The sequence below is a fragment of the Mustela nivalis genome (assembly GCF_964662115.1).
Source record: "Mustela nivalis genome assembly, chromosome: 8".
Lineage (NCBI taxonomy): Eukaryota > Metazoa > Chordata > Mammalia > Carnivora > Mustelidae > Mustela > Mustela nivalis.
In genome coordinates this window covers 118,111,625-118,132,377 of record NC_139027.1, presented here as the reverse complement: position 1 = coordinate 118,132,377, position 20,753 = coordinate 118,111,625, and the positions used below count along the sequence as shown (strand labels likewise).

General features: G+C 48.4%; 1 protein-coding gene across 5 annotated transcripts in view; it reads right to left on the bottom strand.

The window, feature by feature from the left end:
- Positions 1 to 1,336: 1,336 nt before the first annotated feature.
- LOC309872158 (uncharacterized protein C20orf96) overlaps positions 1,337 to 20,753 on the bottom strand; it is a 38,643-nt gene continuing 19,226 nt past the window's right edge. For 4 of the 5 annotated variants that reach the window (XM_082745878.1, XM_082745879.1, XM_082745875.1 and 1 more), the window contains 8 exons: positions 12,956 to 13,068; positions 8,559 to 8,717; positions 6,208 to 6,307; positions 4,957 to 5,114; positions 4,776 to 4,877; positions 4,516 to 4,602; positions 3,713 to 3,831; positions 1,337 to 1,980 (listed from right to left, as the gene is read on the bottom strand). In XM_082745878.1, coding sequence (XP_082602004.1) covers positions 1,920 to 1,980; positions 3,713 to 3,831; positions 4,516 to 4,602; positions 4,776 to 4,877; positions 4,957 to 5,114; positions 6,208 to 6,307; positions 8,559 to 8,717; positions 12,956 to 13,042 — 873 coding nt within the window. In that variant the 5' untranslated portion in view covers positions 13,043 to 13,068 and the 3' untranslated portion in view covers positions 1,337 to 1,919. The remainder of the gene's footprint in view (positions 1,981 to 3,712; positions 3,832 to 4,515; positions 4,603 to 4,775; positions 4,878 to 4,956; positions 5,115 to 6,207; positions 6,308 to 8,558; positions 8,718 to 12,955; positions 13,069 to 20,753) is intronic. The other variant, XM_082745876.1, reaches the window with a different exon arrangement.

Here is a 20,753-nt window from a genome sequence, read left to right as displayed (position 1 = left end):
CTACTGTGATCTCTCTCTGTCAAATAAATAAATAAAATCTTAAAAAAAAAAAATTGTCCATTTCTGTTTTGCAATCCATTCGGTTCTAAAGGTGCCTACTGGCTTAACCTAGGTCATGTGCTTCACCCCAGCCACCCTGACCCTGCTCTCAGGGTAGTTCATGTGACCTAGACCAAACTAGGAGGCACTCTTCAGTGCCTGGACTAGTTCAAGGTGGCCAGGCGATATAAGCCAGGCCCATCACACTGAATATGAAGACTTGGGCTGAAAATTCTGGGACAGAGACCCTCTTTCCAGCAGTACCCGAACCAGGAGGTACAACCCCCGAGGAGAGGCTGGGAGACACACCACGACCACAGGAGGCTCATCCTCAGGAAGAGAACACCTTGGAACAAAGTAAAGAAACAGAAACCAGGTCCTTGGTGCTGTCACTTGATTTCTGGAGAGACCCTTGCTTCACCTAGAACACTGATTTCCCTGAGCCCTTTTTTGTGTAGGACAATTTGGTCAGGTGTCCTGTAACCTGTGAGTCTCTCCGGATGCCAGGTGGATTGGTGAGCAGTCAGAGCGTCTGAGGCCTTGCAGGAGCCTGGGTCCCTGGGGAAGCGGTTCTGAGGCCAAGTGCAAAGCACAGGGTGTCAATTACTGAGTCCCTGGGAACCCAGGGAGGGAGAAACAGGCAGGACTCGGCAGAGGAAGAAATGAGCTGTCATGCAGGCCCAGGGACAGCTTCAGCAGACCCGACAGGGAATGCTGGAGCCAGAGAGGTCTTCAGAGTCATTCCGGGTGAGGCCAGGATGGCTTAGCCATTGGCATTTGCACACGGAGCCATCATGGACGTGGGAGGGGACTGATCTTGGGTGAGGGGCTCTCTGCAGCTGAGGCAAACCCTGAAGGGTCTGACTGCCGAAGGACACATTCCTACGGCACTCCCAGGGACTGCAGCAGCTGTCCTTGCTTGACGGGGGGGCCAGGCAGCACAGCTCCAAGTCAGCACAGGGTGGGGGGCTGTGCCTAACTCCACCTGAATACGAGCGTGTGTTCACGTCCACGCACGGCTGGGGTGCAGGCACTGGACAGACAGACAGCTGGACCAGAAGAGAGATGGCCATCAGCGAGGAAAACCTAGCAAGTTCCCAGGGACACCAACTCAGGGAGTCTCCCCTCTGCCCTGGCACTGGCCTCAACAGGTCTGAGCACAAATTAGGAGGGAAGCTGGGCTTCCATCGCACCAGGGACAGCGCAGCCCAGAGCCAGTTCGGAGAGGGGCTCACTCGGCTCTTCTCGAGAAGTCCTGTGCCCCAGACACAGTTGGCGCAGTTAGCCACCCCTTATCTTTTTTTTTTTTTTTAAGATTTTATTTATTCATGAGAGACACACACACACAGAGAGAGAGAGAGAGGCAGACGGAGAAGCAGGCTTATCACCAAGCAGAAAGCCCGATGCAGAGACTCAATCCCAGGACCCTGGGAACATGACCCAAGCTGACAGTAGACGCTTAAGCGACTGAGCCACTCAGGCACCCTAACCACCCCTTATCTTAAGACCATAGTCCATTCCTACCACATCTACTCAAGGCCTAGCTGGAAATCTCCAAGCAAAAGAGCAAATGCAAGGCCGGCTTTATTGGTAAAAAGGAATGGCAGACTTGACTGGGAGTACCCACCTGACCCAAGCACCAGCGCCAACCAGAAAGAAAAGAGGAAAGGTGGAGGGAGCCAGGGAGGGAGGAAGGAAGAAAGGAAGGATGGAAGGAAAGAAGGAAGGAAAAGAGAGAGAAAGGGAGGCGGGGAAGGAAGGAAGGGAGGAAGAGGAGACCAGGCTCTGGACGTGGGCATGCGCTCAGGGAAGACGATAAGTCAAGGCTCCAGGTATAGGAAAAAGAGCAGGGAGGGAAGGCTGGCTCCTGGCCCCGGCATCTAGAAGGGCAGCAGCTCTTCCACGGGGATGTTGAGGATGACGTCCATGTCTGGGGTGCACCTGGTAGGGAAGAGCAAAGAGGGTACGGGAGGTCAGGCAGGGGCGCCAGAGTTGAAGCGTGGGAGAGCACGGCCTCGGGGGCAGCCAGCTCTCAGAACACTGGTACTCAGCTGGGGAGCCCCATCCCAAAACACCAGTGACTGTGCAGCAGTGGGTTTAAGCAGCAGCTGCAAAAAAAAAAAAGATCCCATACTTGGGTCTCCGAAGCAGGACGTCTGCAAATACGATCTCTTGTGTGTGCACGTGGAGATGTGCGCACACACCAAAAATAAAAGAGGAATGGGTCTGGCATAATGAATGTTCCCCTCCAGAGGTCTGGGGTCAAGAGGGAGCAGGCTCTGAAACACGCAGCCTCTCACGCCCAGCACTGTCTTTGTGGTCAGAATGGCCGGCTTGGACACCTGGCTGTGTGTCACCTTGAGCTTCCAACTTCCCCCAGAGCCCCACTCCTTCGGTTGGCATGTATGTGACAAGCACTCACTATGTGCCCAAGCCCAGAGCAGCCTCAGTTTCCTCATTGCTCAAACGGGGAGGGAATAATTCGAACCTTGATCTCTGGCAGGTGGACTAAGCTCCGTCACTGACAGGTGTCCTTTTTTTTTTTTTTTTTTAAAGATTTTATTTATTTATTTGACAGAGAGAAATCACAAGTAGGCAGAGAGGCAGGCAGAGAGAGAGAGAGGGAAGCGGGCTCCCTGCTGAGCAGAGAGCCCGATGCGGGACTCGATCCCAGGACCCTGAGATCATGACCTGAGCCGAAGGCAGCGGCTTAACCCACTGAGCCACCCAGGCACCCGACAGGTGTCCTTCTTTCCATACAAGGAGTGAGAACAGCCTCCATCACAGGGACCAGCACATTTAGGGGCCACCCTGCCCCCAACCTCATCCCAATTCTCTCATCCATTCTCATGGCTTCCATACTCTCCTGACCCTCACTGAGCTATTCAGGCACGAAATGTCAGGATGTCTGAGAAAAAGCGAAGGAATGAAGATGAACCCAATATGACAAAAATAGAACTCGTAATCTACACGGGCAACTGAGTGTCCACCAGAACATTCTCTCTACTGTCTGCATATTTGAAATTTCCCAAAATAATGGCAAAAAAGAAAAAGCATCTCTATACTGACAATGCCGAAATTTCCATCTGTAGCCGGTATCAGTCTTCTGAGTTCAATCATCGACCTGAGGGCTCTGCACGAGGTGCCCTAGGTCCTGTGAACCATCACATGAGGCCTGGCCTCATGGGATCCCCAGGCTCCACCTGATCCAAGAAAGGTAGGCGGAGAACTGGCTTTGGAAGGAAGTTAGTTCTTCCTCTGGGGCCTGGGAGTCTGCCAGGTGGAGAAGACATCCTTCTCTCCTCACAGAGTGCCTTCCAGGCCCATCTTCCCTGGAGCCAAACACCCTATTCAATTCCACCTTCCTAAACACCCTGAGAGCTTAGGGGTATACCCACTTGGAGGAAACATGGAATCTGAGAACCTGAAGAGTCCACAAAGTTTATGTAACCCAGCTTCCTGCGTACGAATGGGACACGAAGGCCCAGAGACGGGAAAGGTCACTTCTGCCACGTGGTTAGCAGCAGAGCCAAGGAGACCCGGGTCGCCCTGCACCCTCTATCCAGGGGTCTGCCTTCTCCACCAGGCTGCCTTTCCTGGGGACAGAGAGCCTCTTCGAGGGCCCAGCATGGTGGGTTTAAGCAGCAGCTGCCAAAAAAAAAAGATCCCATACTTGGGTCTCCGAAGCAGGACGTCTGCAAATACGATCTCTCGGGGCTCCTGGACCTGCACCTGGAGCTGCTCCACCTCGGCCTTCAGTATGGGTATTTCCTCCTCAAACTGGTTGATAAACTGAGGGGAGAAGCACGGCAGGGGAGAGTGAGGAGCCCAGCGTCCCCCAACAAAGGAAGAATGGGGCCCCCCGAATGAGGAGAAAGGCCATCTAGGGAAATGGCACGGCTTGGCCACAGGGGCCTCCTGGACTCCAGAGGGCTGCCTGCAAGTAAGGGCCAATGTCTGATGGTCCTGAATGAGGCGCGGAGGTCATGGAGCATGGAGAGAGGTGGCAAAGCAGGGAGGGGCAGTACCCAGTGATGAGAACGAATGGGGGCTGGCAGATACGGTGAAGGCCACTCATGCTGACAGCAGATGGAGGGTGATAACGAAAATGAATGTGGGGTGAGGGGCAGTGATGGTGAAGTTCATTAACTCGGCTAGTGAGTGATGGTCAGTGGCGAGAATTAAGTGGTGAAGATAGGAGGGGGTTATGACAGTAAAATGATGGGTGAGCACAGGATGCTTGGTGATGTTGCTAGTGGGTCATCGCTGGTGATGCTGGTTAGTGAGGCAAGGCTTGGGCCTGCACTAACCTCCTTGTTGGAGGAATAACATGGCGCTAGCTGGGCGAGAGGCTGACACCGGAGCCAGAGGCCTCCTGAGCACCAGATCAGGACAAGCCTGACTCACACAGGTCCTGGGGCCTACCCACCCTTCTGCTCCCTCACAGAGGGGTCGTCCCCTTCCGTGCCCACTCACTTCTCGGAACTTGTCCATGTACTTCAGCAGGTCCTGGTTGTCCCGGGTCTTCTGCAGAAGAGCTTCCTGATGGGGCTGCTGGCTTTTCTGCGGAGGGAGAGGAGATCTGGCCCCCAGGTGCCTCTTCCGGGGAGGCAGGGCCTGGTAGATTCCAGTTGGGGTGGGAGGGGGTGAGTGCAGGGAGCCTGGAGGCAGAGGACGGGAAAGGAAGCAGGGCTGGGGCAGGACCTGGACACCCACCACCACATCTGGCCACTCACCACCACCAGAGCTTGCAGAAGCTTTTTCTTCTTCTTCTGAATCTGATTAGACAAAGACTGCAGGACCATTCTGCGCATCTCACCAAGGTCATCCAGCTCATCCTAGGGGCCAGCGGGAAGGTGTGGGCCAGGGCCCTGCTTCCAGTGTAGTCCGGCAGGGCGGGGCCAGGGGCTCCCCTACCTGCTGGTTGTCCTTTATCTGCTGCAGTTGACGCACAAGGCTGGCGATCTGGACCAACTTGACAGGATACTCATGGTCCATGTATGTGCTCAGGAAGCTCACTTCCTTGTAGGTCTTCTCAATCTTGGCATTCAGCTGCTCCACCTGCTGTGCCAGGGCTGCAGAGGGCAGGAGGGACAGGAGGCAGTCTCTCAGGGACCCCTCCCAGGAGATCCAGGAGGCAAAGCTCTCCTTGGCCAATGGACTGGGATCTGGTGGAAGCAAGCTCCCACAAGGCTAAGTCCCTAGAGTCTTTTACCCCCGAAGGAGAAGAGGCAACACTGGGTAGGAAAGAGAACTAAACCAGGGCTTGATCCCTAGATGAGTCCCAGTTCTGCCGCTGACTTACTCTGTGGCACTCACCAAGACTGTCCCTCCTTGGACCTCCGTCTCCTCCTGCACAAGCTTCCCCCGCAACAAGCCCAGGGAGATGGGGTGACACTGACTCCCGTGAAATGACCATTAAGACCATGTCTGGGGGTGCCTGGGTGGCTCAGTGGGTTAAAGCCTCTGCCATCAGCTCAGGTCATGAACCCAGGGTCCTAGGACAGAGCCCCGCATCTGGCTCTCTGCTCAGCGGGGAGACTGCTTCCCTTCCTCTCTCTCTGCCTGCCTTTCTGCCTACTTGTGATCTGTCTGTCAAATAAATAAATAAAATCTTTAAAAAAAAAAAAATCATGTCTGTACTGATGCCCTCCATGGGTGGTGGCCCCAAGGTCTGAGGTTGGCTGACACACCAGCCTCACCAGAGGGCTCCCAGTCTACTCCAGAAAGAAAGCACAAGCTCAAGGTCAGTGCTATGGAAGCCAGAAGACCTGAGACCTGGCTGAGCCACTGACTCCCAGAGAGACGGCAGGAAGCAGAGGCAGGCTGGGGCTGGATCCTGGCTCGCAGCTGCTATGATCTACGGCACGCTACTGTACTTCTTTTAGCTTTAGCTTTCTCATCTGTAAAATGGGCGAACAGTCCCTGCCTCACGGGTAGTTGCCATGACTGAGAGTGTGCCCGTACATCTGAACCCTCGGGGGGCCTGAAGTGCTCAGGGCTCACTGCTCCAGAAGTAAGCTGTTAGCTCTGCATCTTAGCAATTCCGTGCCTAAGGTGGGGGATGCTGGGCCTACTGTCTTCCAAAAGGTAGGTGCGAGATGAAGGCTCTGCTGACCTCCCCAAAGCCAGGGAGAGGATGAAGGAATTCATGCCGGGGATACTTACACTTCATCTTGGACTCCTCCTTCTCCTCCCACTCCTTAAGTTCACACTTGAGTTTCTGCAGCTTCTTCTTGTTCGAGTACTCCAAGATGTCCACGACAGTCTGTGGGAGTGGCGGGGTCAGCTCGCCCCACCACCTCTTCTGGCGCTACCAAAGCCTGGTCCCCCCTCAGGGGACTCGGCATTTCCTCCAGGCAGTTCCCAGATCCAAAATCAGTCCTAGACCCAGCAACCTGACCGGAGACCAGCCCAGCCGCTCCAAACTGGGCCCTCCCCTACCATCCACCCCAGCCGGGGACTCTACCACACACCCAGGCACCGGCCCAAACCCGTGCAGTGGTCCCCACTCCCTCCTCCTTCAAAATGTCACCAAGTGCAACGGATTTAACCCCCAACAGCTCTCACAACCATGTCCTTCTCTCCACCCTCACTACCACTGTCTTATTCAAGTTCTCTTCATCTCCTGCCTCAAATAGTACCACAGCTACCCCTAACTGGTCCTCCTCTGATCTTTGCTCCATGCCGCAGTCAGGATGAGCTTTCTTTAAAAATAAAAAAAAATTTTTTTTAAAGCTGACCTCATCCCTCTCCTATTTAAAACCCTCCAGGGGCTCCCCTCTGCCCTGTAAATACGGTCTGAACTCCTAACCTTGGCTGACAAGGCCCTGACTGCACTGGCTTAGGCCAACATGTGGCCCCTTGAGTTGGCCACGCCCCCTCTCTCCACAGGCCTTCGGCACCCAGTTCCTCTGCCTGGAACACTTTCCTGCTCTCTACCAGGTAACACCTACTTCTCCCCGTTTCAACGGCATCACCTTCTTCAGGAAGCCTTCCTGACCTCCCATGTCTGGGTGAGAGGCCCCTCTCAGCTCCCCAGAACCCCTGTCCCCACGACAGTACACAAATGGCTTTCTAACTACCTGGACCCCACTAGAATGACAGCTTGATGTAGACAACGTGTCCCACTGATCCCTGTTTCCCAAGAGCCCACAGGGAGCACTCAGGATGAACAAAAAATATACTAATGGATCAATGCCAGAAGATCAACAATGATTTTATCTAAATTTGGAGAATATTCTAAGTTCCCTTGGGCTGAATGACTCTGCAGTCCTTGGCCTGTGTGATAGACTGAACTGTGTACTCCCCCAAACTCATATGTTGAAGCCCTAACCCCCAATAGGGCTGTGTGTGCAGACAGGGCCTTTAAGGAGGTAAAAGGTTAAATGAGGTCTAAAGGGTGCAGAATCCGATAAGAGCAGTGTACTTATTAAAAAAAGGAAGAGACTCCAGAGCCTTTCCATGTGAGCACAGAGAAAAGGCCACGTGAGGACCCAAAGAGAAGGCAGCTATCTGTATCCCCAACGACAGAGGCTTCCTCACTGGACATTGATCTCGGACTTGCCACCGCCTTGATCTCGAACTTCCAGCGTCCAGAACTACGAGAAATTTCTCTGTGTAAGTCACCTGGTCTCTGGTGCTTTGGTAAGGCCACCTGAGCAGACTAAGTCCCCAACACCAAGTTTTCTCTTCATCTCCCAGGCTCCGGTGAGCTCAGTCCCTCTTCTCCCTGGGCATAAGGCAGCCAGAGGGCATTACTGCTCTATGAAACCATTTCCTCCGCCTCTCCTCCAGCCCGAGCTCCTGGGTCCCCTGTGAACTTTGCGCTCTCTTCCAGCAGCTTTCCCAAGCCTCTCCCAGAGGAGGCAGAGGATGCCACCCGGGTTCTCGAAAAAGTGGCTCCCCCCACCCAGACCATAAGCACCACCAGTGGCTGAGGGTGACGATCACAGCTTGCGGGAAGAAAGCCAGATCCTGGTGCCAGATGTGCTGTGTTCAAGTCAAGTGTCGACCCTTGCTAGATGAGTGAGCTTGAAGGTGACCTTGAGTAAGTCACCCGGCCCCTCTGTTTCCATTTTTTCCTATATAAAATAAAGATAATAATGCCCACCCCACGGGGTTGTGGTAAGGGATTATATGGATATGTACTACAACCCTGTGTGAGTAGGAATGGGAGTGGTCGGTATAGCTACACCTGTTGTGTGCCAAGTACAACACCCCTCTAGGGTAGGTGCTTTGTGCTCTATTTTACAGAGCTCAGAGGTTAACTCGAATTCTCCCAGCTAATAAATGCTGGCTTTGGAGTGAGAACCCCCATCTTGGTCTGGTTCCAAAGCCCAGCTAGGTGGGGCGAAGAGTGGGAGAGATTCATCTTCCAGAGGAAGGAAGCAGCTTGTGCAACGGGCCTGGAGAGGCCAGGAGAGGGCGCCCGAAGGCTCAAGGGGGCGGTGCCGCGGGCAGGACCGAGGTGCAGGGGGCGGAGGCCAAGGCTGGGGAAGGTGCGGGTGGGACCTCACCTGGAGGATGTCCTGCTCCTGCAGCATCGTGCGCACTTTCAGGGCCGAGCTGTCTTCCATGTCCTGGATGTCCTTGATCAGCTCCAGGTTGAGCTTGGTGAGAAAGACCTCATGGCTGGAGAGCTCCTGCAGCGTGGTTCGCCTGTTCCTGAGCAACGCCTGCAGGCGGAGGGGAGGGCAAGGATGGGAGGCGGTGCTGCGCGCTGCGGCCCGGAGCTTAGGGACCGTTTCCCTCCCGCCGCACGCACGCCCCCTTGTGGTCTCGACTGGTAAATGCAGCCCCATTGTCTGCGGGACAGAGTCCGCCCCACGCACCGCCCCCCCCCTCCCCCGCCAACTCTTTCATCCATTCTGAAACGCCCATTTTCCCTGATTTTTACACCTCAGAGGTGGACGCCTCTTACAACGGGTGGCATGTCACGATCTGACAAAATTTGTTCGTTGGAAATAAGATAAAGCTGCACCTTATTACCAATGGCTTCTTAGAATCAATAAAAAATAGTAGTAACAGTAGTAATAAAAATAGAAAACACCTCAGGTAGGTAAGAAAGGGGCGGAAGTGATGGGTCAGGTCTGGAAAAAGCGGGGAAGTCAAGTGGATGATAGTCGCTACCGATGTTCATCAGAGATGGCTGAGCTAAATGAGTACTCGCTCTCTCGTTGCCCGCATTTCCCCGCAGAAACAAGGAGGCGCTGAAAGCTTAAGAGGTTTGCTAAGATCACCTCCAGCAGGTAAATAAAAGCTACAATAATAACAGCTATGTGTTGGGTACTGGGCTTCACTGGGCACTCAGAAGGTGATATTGGTTCATTCAAAGGCCCTGTCTACTGACTCTTATTTTATTGATAAATGGAGGCTCAGATACGTTAAGTGACTTGCCTAAAGTCACACAGCCAGAAGGTATGGCACCGGAACTGGAAAGCCGGACTCTTGACTCCCGATGTCTGGCTCTCCACCACACCAAGAGAAGGAAGTGAGCGGCCTCAAAGCGCAAGGCATGGTTGAACCTCGGTTCAAATACCAGTTCTGCCGCTTACTCCCTCAGGGAACATGGGTAAACGAGTTAACCACCCCCCAGAACCCTGCTATCCTCATTCTATTTTTTTTTTTAAAGAGTGTATTTATAGGGACGCCTGGGTGGCTCAGTTGGTTAAGCAGCTGCCTTTGGCTCAGGTCATGATCCCAGCGTCCTGGGATCGAGTCCCACATCGGGCTCCTTGCTCCGCAGGGAGCCTGCTTCTCCCTCTGACTCTGCCTTCCACTCTGTCTGCCTGTGCTCGCTTTCGCTCGCTCTCTCTCTGACAAATAAATAAATAAAATCTTAAAAAAAAAAAATAAAGAGTGTATTTATAGAGAGAGAGCACACACACATAGGGAGAACAACAGGCAGAGAGAGAAACAGGCTCCCGGCTGAGCAAGGGGCTTGAGCAGGACTCATACCCGGACCCTGAAATCATGAGCTGAGCTGAAGGCAGGTGCTTAACCCACTGAGCCACCCAGGCGTCCCTGCTGTACTCATTCTAAAGGTTAGGAAACTAGCATTGCTGGGAAAAACAAATGAGATAATGTTCACAGTCAAGACACGGAGTGGCTGCGCCTGGCACCCTCAGGGTGCGCGCAGGAAGTGGAGCTGATAACCGTGCCCACGGGCTCTAGGCCTCCAGGTCTGCTGTGCCTTTGCACTCTCTGTCTTATTCCTGTTCTTCCTTGTTTCTCTGTCCCTCACGAGAAGCTACCCCTTCCTGGCCCCCAACTCCGGCATTCCTCATACAATAACGAGTAACCCTGCAAACATACAGACTGTTTATTATGTATGGGCCTGACACTCTGCTCAGCAGGTCACACGCACGACCTCACTTGGCACCAATTGCGGTCCCGTTTCACAGAAGCCCACCCAGCAGACATCGCGGGGGCTGGCATCAGGAATGTGTATCCTTGGGGCGCCTGGGTGGCTCAATCATTAAGCATCTGCCTTCAGTTCAGGTCATGACCCTGGGGTCCTGGGATGGAACGCCCCATCAGGCTCCCTGCTCCATTGGAAGCCTGCTTCTCCCTCTCCGACTACCCCCTGCTTATGTTCCCTCTCTCACTGTGTCTGTCAAATAAATAAATAAAATCTTAAAAAAAAAAAGAAAAGAAAAGAAAAGAAATGTGTATCCTTAGCACAGACCCCATTCCCAGGGGATTTGGAGAAGCTATATAATTAATGACCTCTGCTCTAGAAATGGATCATCCCTGAGCACAAGATTTAGTGCAGAAACCCGACTTTGTTTCCTTCCTGACCCTTAACCCCAATTGGGATTATATGTTTTTCTTATTACCTTATTTTCTTTTTTTCCTTATTTTGTAACTGGCTCTCCCACTCAAAAGGCACAGCCAGGAGGGCGGGGGCGGTGGGGTGGTGGGGAGTGGGGAACTGGCTGTTCCATCACAGTTGTAGGACACAGCACATAGGATGGTGCCTGGAACTCCATAAGTATGGGCTGAATAAACTGATGGCTATAAACTATTCTTTGGGTTTTTAAAATTCATTTATTATACGTCTCCCCATTATAGTGTAAGCTCCATAAGCACACAAATTCTGAGTGCCATGTTCACAGCTGTGTCCCCAACACCTGGCATGGTGCCCGGCACATAGGAGGCACTCTCTCAAGAATTGTAGATTGAGGGACGCCTGGGTGGCTCAGTTGGTTGGACGACTGCCTTCGGCTCAGGTCATGATCCTGGAGTCCCGGGATCGAGTCCCGCATCGGACTCCCAGCTCCATGGGGAGTCTGCTTCTCCCTCTGACCTCCTTGCTCATGCTCTCTCTCACTGTCTCTCTCTCAAGTAAATAAATAAAATCTTAAAAAAAAAAAAAAAGAATTGTAGATTGAACAAATTAACTGTGTGGAGATTGAGGGGCAGAGTCAGGATCCTGTTCTGTTTCTGAGAGCAAATCAACAGAGTAATTTCTGCTCCCTTCTTGTTTCCCCCTTGTCTCCACGGTCCATTCTCCACACAGCAGCAGCAACAGCCCAAGGACTCCTGTGAAACCCTAGGTCATATCATGTCTCTACTCTACTCAGAATCCTCCAGGGTCTTCCTGTCTTGCTCAGCATAGAAACACAAAGCCTAATTACGGACTACAGAGTTGCAAATAAGTCATCACCCATACCCTCACACCCACCAGGTTTCCTTCATCACCTGCTCTAGCCACATCAACCTCAGGACCTCTGCACTTGCGGTTCCTATGTCTGGAACATTCGTTCCTCAGATGTCACCATTTAAGCAGCCTCTCTGACCACTCTGTCTCAGATGGTCACGGCCACTCTTCCTGACCTTACCTTTATACTTCATTGCTGTGCATTGCTTTACATTCTTCATTTCGTGGCACATGTTATATACTTATTTGTCTTGTTTATTGTCTGTCTCTCAAAGTCGAATGTGAGCTCTCTAAGGTCAGAGGCCATATCACTGGTGAATCTCCGCACTTAGATACTATATGCCAGGGCCTGGCACATAGTAGACATTCAATAAATCAATTAAATGAATGAATAATCACAAGAGACAACATTAGGAACTGTTTGGGAGCCCAGGCTTCAGAGCCAAATTGTCCAAGTTCTAAAGTCAGGATAAAAATAACACCAGAGATAGGAATTCCTCCTTTAAGAACTCTGGGCTGCCTCTGAACCACTCTGCAAAATTAAAGGTTAAAGGGAAGAAAAGGTTTCAAAGCGAATATATTCTTCCCTATTTCTTTATATAGTAGTCATTGTTCACTGAGCTCTTAAAAACCTTCTTGAAGAAAGTACGAATTCTTTGCCAGTATTTTGTAGCATTTATAGTACTTAGTATTCTACTTTCTGCTAAGGACACAAAAGACTCCTCCTCTTTTAGTCATTTCAAACATTTTAAAACATTGTTCAGAAGCCATAAAAAAGCAATAGATGGTGAGAACACTAATTATCTAAAGCTGTATCAGATGATGGGAAAAATGTAATAGTGAGCTTCTGAGCTGTGCCTTGAGCTGCTCTGTATTCCATGAAAGGTTAATTTACTGGAAATTTTTAAACGAGCAAGCCACCAGACTGTGTTCCTAATGCAGCGAAACAGAAGAGCGATTCTGATCATCTTCCTAGTCTTCAACACAAAGACAAACACCTTGCTTAACCAACTTTGATCCCTGGTACTGCCATTTTTCTAACCACGCGACTTGATACGAGTCCGTGATCTCCCTGCACCTCAGTTTCCCATCTGTAAAATGGGGGTGATGATAAGCATGCTCATGGCACTGCTGGAAAGGAAATGAGTCAAGTGCAGCACTGCAAAATGGTCTGTGCGTGTTTGCAATCACCATCCCCCTGACCCTCTGTCCCTACCACGGCTCCAATGCCTATGGGGAGGCTGCTCATACCCTCAATAGCCGGATTTTCTTCTGTGTCTTCCCGGAGTCCAACCTCCCACTGTACTTTTCTTGTGGATTCCTCAGCTGACTTGTCATAGACGTGGTGGGCTTGGAATGTAACCCTAGGGCATGGGAAAGAGCAGAGAAGGAGTGAGGGTACAGGCAGGCCTGAGGGCGGGTCCCAGGGAAGGCACCATCTAGGAGATGGCCCTGGGCACCAGCCCCGCCCACTCTTGACCTTCTAATATGTGACAGTGAGGCAGAGCATGGGACTCACATCTGTCAATCAGCTCCCAGGCCCCACTCTGCACAGGGGACTTCCACATGACTATGGGTATGGACAGAGGGGAGGAGAGGGGAAGCAACAGAAGCTGGCCAGGTGCCCACAGTCTCTCCCACCAACCTGTCAGGTAGCAAGGTCAGATGCAGCAGGGGTTAAGGGCAAGAACTAATGAGCCAGACAGCCTGGGTTCCAATGCAAGCTCCACTTTCTACTGGCCATGTGAGCTTGGGTTGGTAGCCTGACCTCTCTGTCCCTCAGTGTTTCCCACCTATAAAACAGGAGTCATCATCACACCTGTCTCATAGGGCTGTCCCGAAGATTAAATAAGATGTCACTATACCTTCAAGTGTTCGGAGCAGTGCCCAACACAGACTCAGTGAGGAATATGCATTCCTAGCTGTCACTGTCATTACTGATGACCTGAGGCTTGGCATCAGGACCACAGCCCCTCACAAAGGTACAAGAGCTGTGCAAAATTCCTACCTGACTGAAACACCTATAAAACCTGTGGTCCCGCCAGATAAAGACCATATAGAAATAGTTCTAATCAGCATAAGGCATTGGGGGGCATGTTCTCAGAACCCCCGATTCCTCTCAGGAGGAATCACCCAAATCATCTTGAATGCTAAGGCCACATTCTCAATGCCCACCAAAATCCCCCCCTCCAAGGGCAACACAGTACTTCTCAGAAAATATGATTTCTCTAATGAATTAATACAGCAAACCCTGGAAATTTTTACTATTAACTATTGAAGTGATGAAGCAAATTAACATAATCTTGTGTTACAGTTGTGAATTATCTGTATATGTCGGGTATTTAATTGCATTGTTTAAAAGATGAAATGATTAATAGAATAATCTTGTGGTTCTAATTTAAATGAGATTTTGATTTAGATTTAAGGTTTAAGACATTTTTATTAAATGTGTATAGGTTACCAAAAGTTTTAAGAGGACATAGATTACCCATGTCTTGATGTTTATTTATTAGATTACAAGAATTATCAAACGCTCAATGGTCTTTGTGAATCAGACAAGTGAACTACTTGAAAATGAAAAATGAATATATTAAATTTTAAAATGTGGCCTAAAAGGATTGCGGGAGCCTAATTAGCGAAGTTCCAAAATCCCCCTTAGAAGTGTTCATAAAAATTATAAGATTAGTAAGTTGAACTTGAATACTTAGGGAGATTTGTAGCTTTAATGACTATTTATTTTCATTAGTAGTAGTAACCCTGATTTATCTTCTTTTTAATTAAACTTAGTATTTTAGGATAAGTTCAAGTACATGCAGTTTTAAGAAATAATACAGAGTTGAATCACTGAATTCTATTCCTGAAAAAATCATTATTGCACTGTACATTAACTAACTAGAATTTAAACTAAAAAAAAATTTTTTAAAGAAAGACTACAGAGAAATCCTATGTGTCTTTAACCCAGTCTCTGAATGGTAGCATTTTGCAAACTAACTACAATATCAGAACCATGATATTGACATCAAGACAGACAAGATACAGAACATTTCCATTATCCCAAGCGTCCCTCATGCTGCCGTTTATAGCTATACTTTCTTCCCTCCCCTGACCATGCTCTGCCCACCTTTGTCTCAAACCCCTGGCAATCACTAATCTGCTCTCCATTTCTGGAATTTTGTCATTCCTGGAATGCTGTATACATGAAATCATAGAGTATATAACTTCCGAGATTGGTTTTTCTTGCTCAGCAAAATCCTGTGGATTCATCCAAGCTATTGACTGTATCAATAGGTCTTTCTTTTAATTAATGGATGGTATTCCATGGTATGGATTGCTTCCAGTTTGGGAGTATTATGAATAAGGCTGCTACAAAGCATTCATGCAATGGTTTTTGTGTGACCAGAAGTTTTCATTTCACTGGAATAGATGCCCAAGAGTGCAAGTGTTGCAGTATGAGGAGAATTGCGTGTTAGTTTCATTAGAAACTCGCATATGGTGGCCCCTGGGTGGCTCAGTCAGTTAAGTATCTGACTCCTGATTTTAGCTCAGATCATGGTCTCAGAGTCATGAGATCAAGCCCCATGTCAGGGTCCCGTGTTAGAGTCAGTTTGGGATACTCTCTCTCCCTCTCCCTCTGCCCATTCCCCTCAACCCTCATGCTCGCAATCTCTCTCTGAAAAAAAGAACTGTCACACTTTTTCCCAGAGCAGCTACACTATTTTACATTCCCACCAGCAATGCATGCACGATCCAGTTTCTCCTCTTTGCCAACATTTGGAGTTATCACCATTTTTCATTTTAGCCATTCTGATAGGTAGGTAGTGAAAACACATTATGGCTTAATTTGCATATCCCTAATGGATAATGATGCTGAGTATCTTTTCGCGTGCTTATTTACCATCTGGAGATCCTCTTCGGTGAAACGTCCCTTCTTTTGCCCATTTTCTTTCTTTTTTTTTTTTTTAAGATTTATTTATTTCAGAGAAAGAGCAGGCGTGAGTGAGTGAGTGAGAGGGAGGGGTAGAGGGAGAGTGAGAGAGAAAATCCCCAGCCAGCCCACCACTGAGCATGGAGCCTGACATTGGACTCCATCCCATTACCCTGAGATCATGACCTGAGCCCAAATCAAGAGCAGGACCCTGAACCAACTGAGACACCCAGGTGGCTCCTCTTTTGCCCATTTCCTAACTGAATTGCTTTCAATTCAATTCGAGTTTTGAGAGTTCTCCATATGTTCTGCATAGCAGTCATTTGTCAGAGGTGATTTGCAAAATTTTCTCCAAGTCTGTAGCTTGTCTTTTCATCCTCTTAAGAGTCTTTCACAGAATTAGTGTTTAATTTTGATGACATCCAACGTATCCATTTATTTCATTTTTATTTTATGGATCAAGGTGTTGGTAGAAAGTCTAAGGGCACTTCATGGGGCCAGGGGTCCCAAATATAATTTTCTCCTTTGTTTTCCTCTAAGTTTTCCAGTATGGCATTTCACGTTTAATCTTTATTTCATTTTACATTTATATTTGAACTTAAGTCAAGGTTCTTTTTCTGGCCTGTGGATGTCCAAGAAATGGTGCTCTAGCACCATTTGTGGAAAAGGCTTTCCTTTCCTCTGCTGGCCTGTTTTCACACCCTTGTCCAAATCAGCTGGGCATACTTGTGTGGCTCTATTTCTGGTTTCTCTAGCCTGCCCCATTGATCTATGTGTCTATCTCTCTGCCAATATTATGCTATCTTGAATACTTTGGCTTTAATAATATACCTTAGTATCAGATAAAGTGATTCTTCCCACATTATTCTTCTTTTTCAAAATAGTATATCTATTCCAGGGCCTTGCTTTTCTATATAAATTTTAGAATAAACCTGTCAATTTACAAGACACCATGCTGGGATTTTGACAGGAATTACATCAAACATATAAATAAAATTGGGGAGAACTGTCATCTTTACTATACTGAATGTTCTAATCATAAACATAGTTTGTCTCTCCTTTTATTTAGGTCTTCTTTGATTTCTTTCATTTACATTATGTAATTCTCAGCATAGAGTAGTAGCTTTAAGTTTAAATCTAAATATTTCATTTCCTGGGGCACCCGGCTGGCTCAGTCGGCGAAGTATACAACTCTCCATCTCAGGGTTGTGAGTTTGAACCCATTGGCTGTGGAGGTTACTTGAAAAAAACGAAATCTTTTTTTTTTTTTTTTTAAGATTTTATTTATTTATTTGACAGAGACACAGCAAGAGAAGGAACACAAGCAGGGGAGTGAGAGAGGGAGAAGCAGGCTTCCAGCCAAGCAGGGTGTCTGATTCGGGGCTCAATCCCAGGACCCTGGGATCATGCACTGAGCCGAAGGCAGACACGTAACAACTGAGCCACCCAGGCACCCCAACAAATAAAATCTTTTAAAAATATTTCATTTATTTAGATTATAGATACATTTTTTAATTTTAAATTTAATCGTTGTTAGTTCATAGAAATGTGATTGGGGCACCTGGGTGGCTCAGTTGGTTAAGCATCTGACTCTTGGTTCCGGCTCAGGTCATGATCTCCGAGTCATGAGATCAAGCCCTGCGTGGGGCTCCATGATGGGTGCATGAAGCCTGCTTGTGATTCTCTCTCTCCCTCTCCCTCTGCTCCTCCCCCAGCTTGCGTTCACGCTCTCTAAATAAATACGTTTTTAAAATGTGATTGATTTTTGTATACTTGTATTCTGCAACCTTGATGAACTCACTTATTAATTCCAGTTTCTCTTAAATTTAGTAGATTTTTAAAGATTCTCTACTAGATGGGTATGTCATCTGCAAATAAAAACAGTCATATCATTCTACCTAATTCATCTTGATGTTGGTGTCTGTCTTTTCTCACTCATGTTGTGATTTTCCTTATTCTTGGTATGACAAGTGGTTTCTACTGAATCCTTGATGTTCTAAATAACACTCAGGATCCTACTTCAGACAGTCCCCTCTTGAGATGTAGCATGAAGGCCAGTCTTCAGAGTCCTCTACATTCTCTGTGTTCAGTCAGGGCTTTTTTTAGTTGTAAAAGGGATGACCAAGAAGGAATGGGGCTACCCCATCTTGGTGGAATCAGTTGATTTACCTATGTTAACACACAAAAGCTGCCCTCAAGGCCATGACTTTGCATAAGACATGTTACCAACCTAAGCTTCAATTTCTTCATCTGTAAAATGGTGATGAGATCATCTCCCAGGTCATAAGGAATGAATGAAATGATGACCTCCTTCTATTTGTCTCAAGTGTTCTTAAAGTTTTGTGTAGTTACAGTTTGAGGTTGGGACTGTGAACTCTACACAGCTAGAAACCCAATCTGTCTCTTGTGTAGTTACAGTTTGAGGTTGGGACCATGAACTCTACATGACTAGAAACCCAATCTGTCTCCTTCACTATGAGTCAACAACATTCAGCCCATTGCTGGGCATAAGGGTTCTCAGCAAATGGATGCTGCTGAATGAAGGAAGGAAAGAATAATGACTCCACAACACAACATGGGTCCTGAGCCAGCAGTAGCTCTTTTCATCATTATAATTTACACAGACACTTTCACTTGTATAAAAGCAGGAATCCTTGCAGACTGGGGCTGTGACAAGCAACCTAGATAGGAGAGCAAGAAGGGAAACTGGAATACCAACTCAGGTCCATGTTTCTCCAGCGCCCATATGCTCCCCACTAATACATGGTTAAAACTGTGCATCCTGGCGGGGCTCTTGGGTGGCTCAGTCGGGTGAGCATATGACTCTTGATTTTGGCTCAGGTCATGGTCTCGGTGTCATGGGATCAGACCCTGCATCGGGCTCCATGCTGAGCATGGAGCTTGCTTAAGATTCTCTCTCTCCCTCTCCCTTTGTTCCCAACCCCTCATGCTCTCTCACGCTCTCTTTCTCAAACAAATTTAAAATAAAATAAAAATTAAAAGATTGTGCATTCTGGAGGGGCGTCTGGGTGGTTCAATTTGTTAAGTGTCTGACTCCTGATTTCGGCCCAGGTCATGATCTTGGGGTTTTGAGATGGAGCCCCCTGTCAACCTCCATGCTGGGTGTGGAACCCGCTTAAGATTCTCTCTCTCCCAGGGCACCTGGGTGGCTCAGTCAATTAAGCATCTGCCTTTGGCTCAGGTCATGATCCAGGGTCCTGGGATCCGAGTGCTGGATCAGCTTCCTGCTCAGTGGAGAGTCTGCTTTTCCCTCTCCCTCTGCCCCTCCCCCACGGCTCATGCTCAGGCTCGCTCTGCCTCTCCCCTGACTCTTTAAAAAAAAAGGGGGGGGGGTGCCTGGGTGGCTCAGTGGGTTAAAGCTTCTGCTTTCAGCTCAGGTCATAAACCCAGGGTCCTGGGATTGAGCCCCGCATCGGGCTCTCTGCTCAGCGGGGAGCCTGCTTTCCTTCCTCTCTCTCTGCCTGCCTCTCTGCCTACTTGTGATCTCTGTCTGTCAAATAAATTAAAAAAAAAAAAAAAAAAGGCACCTGGTTGGCTCAGTGGGTTAAGCCTCTGCCTTCAGCTCAGGTCATGGTCTCAAGGTCCTGGGATCAAGCCCTGCATGAGCTCTCTTCTCAGCAGGGAGCCTGCTTCCCCCACCCCGCTCTGCCTGCCTATGTGCCTACTTGTGATCTCTGTCTGTCTGTCATAAATAAATGAAATCTTTAAAAAAAAAAAAAAAACTTATTTATAATGATCTGATCCCGGAACCTGACTCTCTTTCACGTATAAACAGAAAGGATATTTTGCAGGATTTTACAGTAATGCTAAATTTTCCAAGAAAGCAGCTACAATCAAGGGAAGGTTGTACTTTGTTTTGTTCAGAACTTTACCAAGAGATGGGTCCCACTTTGGAAATCATGACCTCATTGAAACACCCTCTGGGGCGCCTGGGTGGCTCAGTGGGTTAAAGCCTCTGCCTTCGGCTTAGGTCATGATCTCAGGGTCCTGAGATTGACCCCCCGCATCGGGCTCTCTGCTCAGCAGGGAGCCTGCTTCTCCCTTTCTCTCTGCCTGCCTCTCTGCCTGCTTGTGATCTCTGTCTGTCAAATAAATAAATAAAATCTTTAAAAAAAAAAATCCCTCTAGTTATTTGAGTCCCTGATATAACATCACGTGACAGTCTGCGTTTGCAATGGTTACGTTCACCATGACTCCACATCTGTGAGTAAGCTTCTGACTACTTTGACATAACTTCCAGTAGAGCTCATCCCGGGCACTTACATACTGAAATATACATTACTTAACTATAAGTAGCTTTCCTTTTCCTTTACTTTACCTTAGGGCATTATTTTAAGTTTTTTAAATTATATACATAGGTAGGTTATATTATCTATACTAAAGGAATATTACAAAGTATTTGTTATTGAAAGGAATGTTGGGTCTGATGAGGTTGAGAGCAACAATGCTTTCCATTTAATTCTTGCGACAATCTTGTCAGGTCCTCATATTACAAGTGCGAAAACTAAAGCTCAGAGAGAAGAATGGCTTTCCCAAGATAGTAAATGGCAGAGTCAAGATGAAAACCTGTGTCTGCCTCAGTCAAGGGTCTGAGAACTCCCCTGGATAGCATGACAACGATGTGGCAGAGATTATCCTAAGTGGACCAAACCCTGTTTTCTTTTCCTCTCTTTTCTTCTTGGACACACAGCAGGACAACATTTCCCATCTTCCCTTGTGGTTAAGGGTGGTCATATGACTAGTTATGCCCACTTGAATAAGAGTGGGAGTGGTATGTGTCACCTCAAGTCTAGGCCCTGAAAAAAAAAATTGCCCAAAAAAGTACCCGTATTTTCACGCACGCACACGCGCACACGCGCTCTCTCATCCCTTTCTACCAGCTGAATGCACAAGTATTTAGCAGAGGAATTCAAGGCCTTCCAAACTGTCACAGCCACAAGGTTGAAGGAGCCTGGATCCCTGAATGATCATGTGGAAAAGATTACTTCCATCCCTGCAGATCTGCAAATGTACTTTGACATAAATGAGAAATAAGCTTCTGTACTAATACCTGAAACCTGGGTATTGTCACAAGAATTAGCCTACTCTAATATAATTTATGTC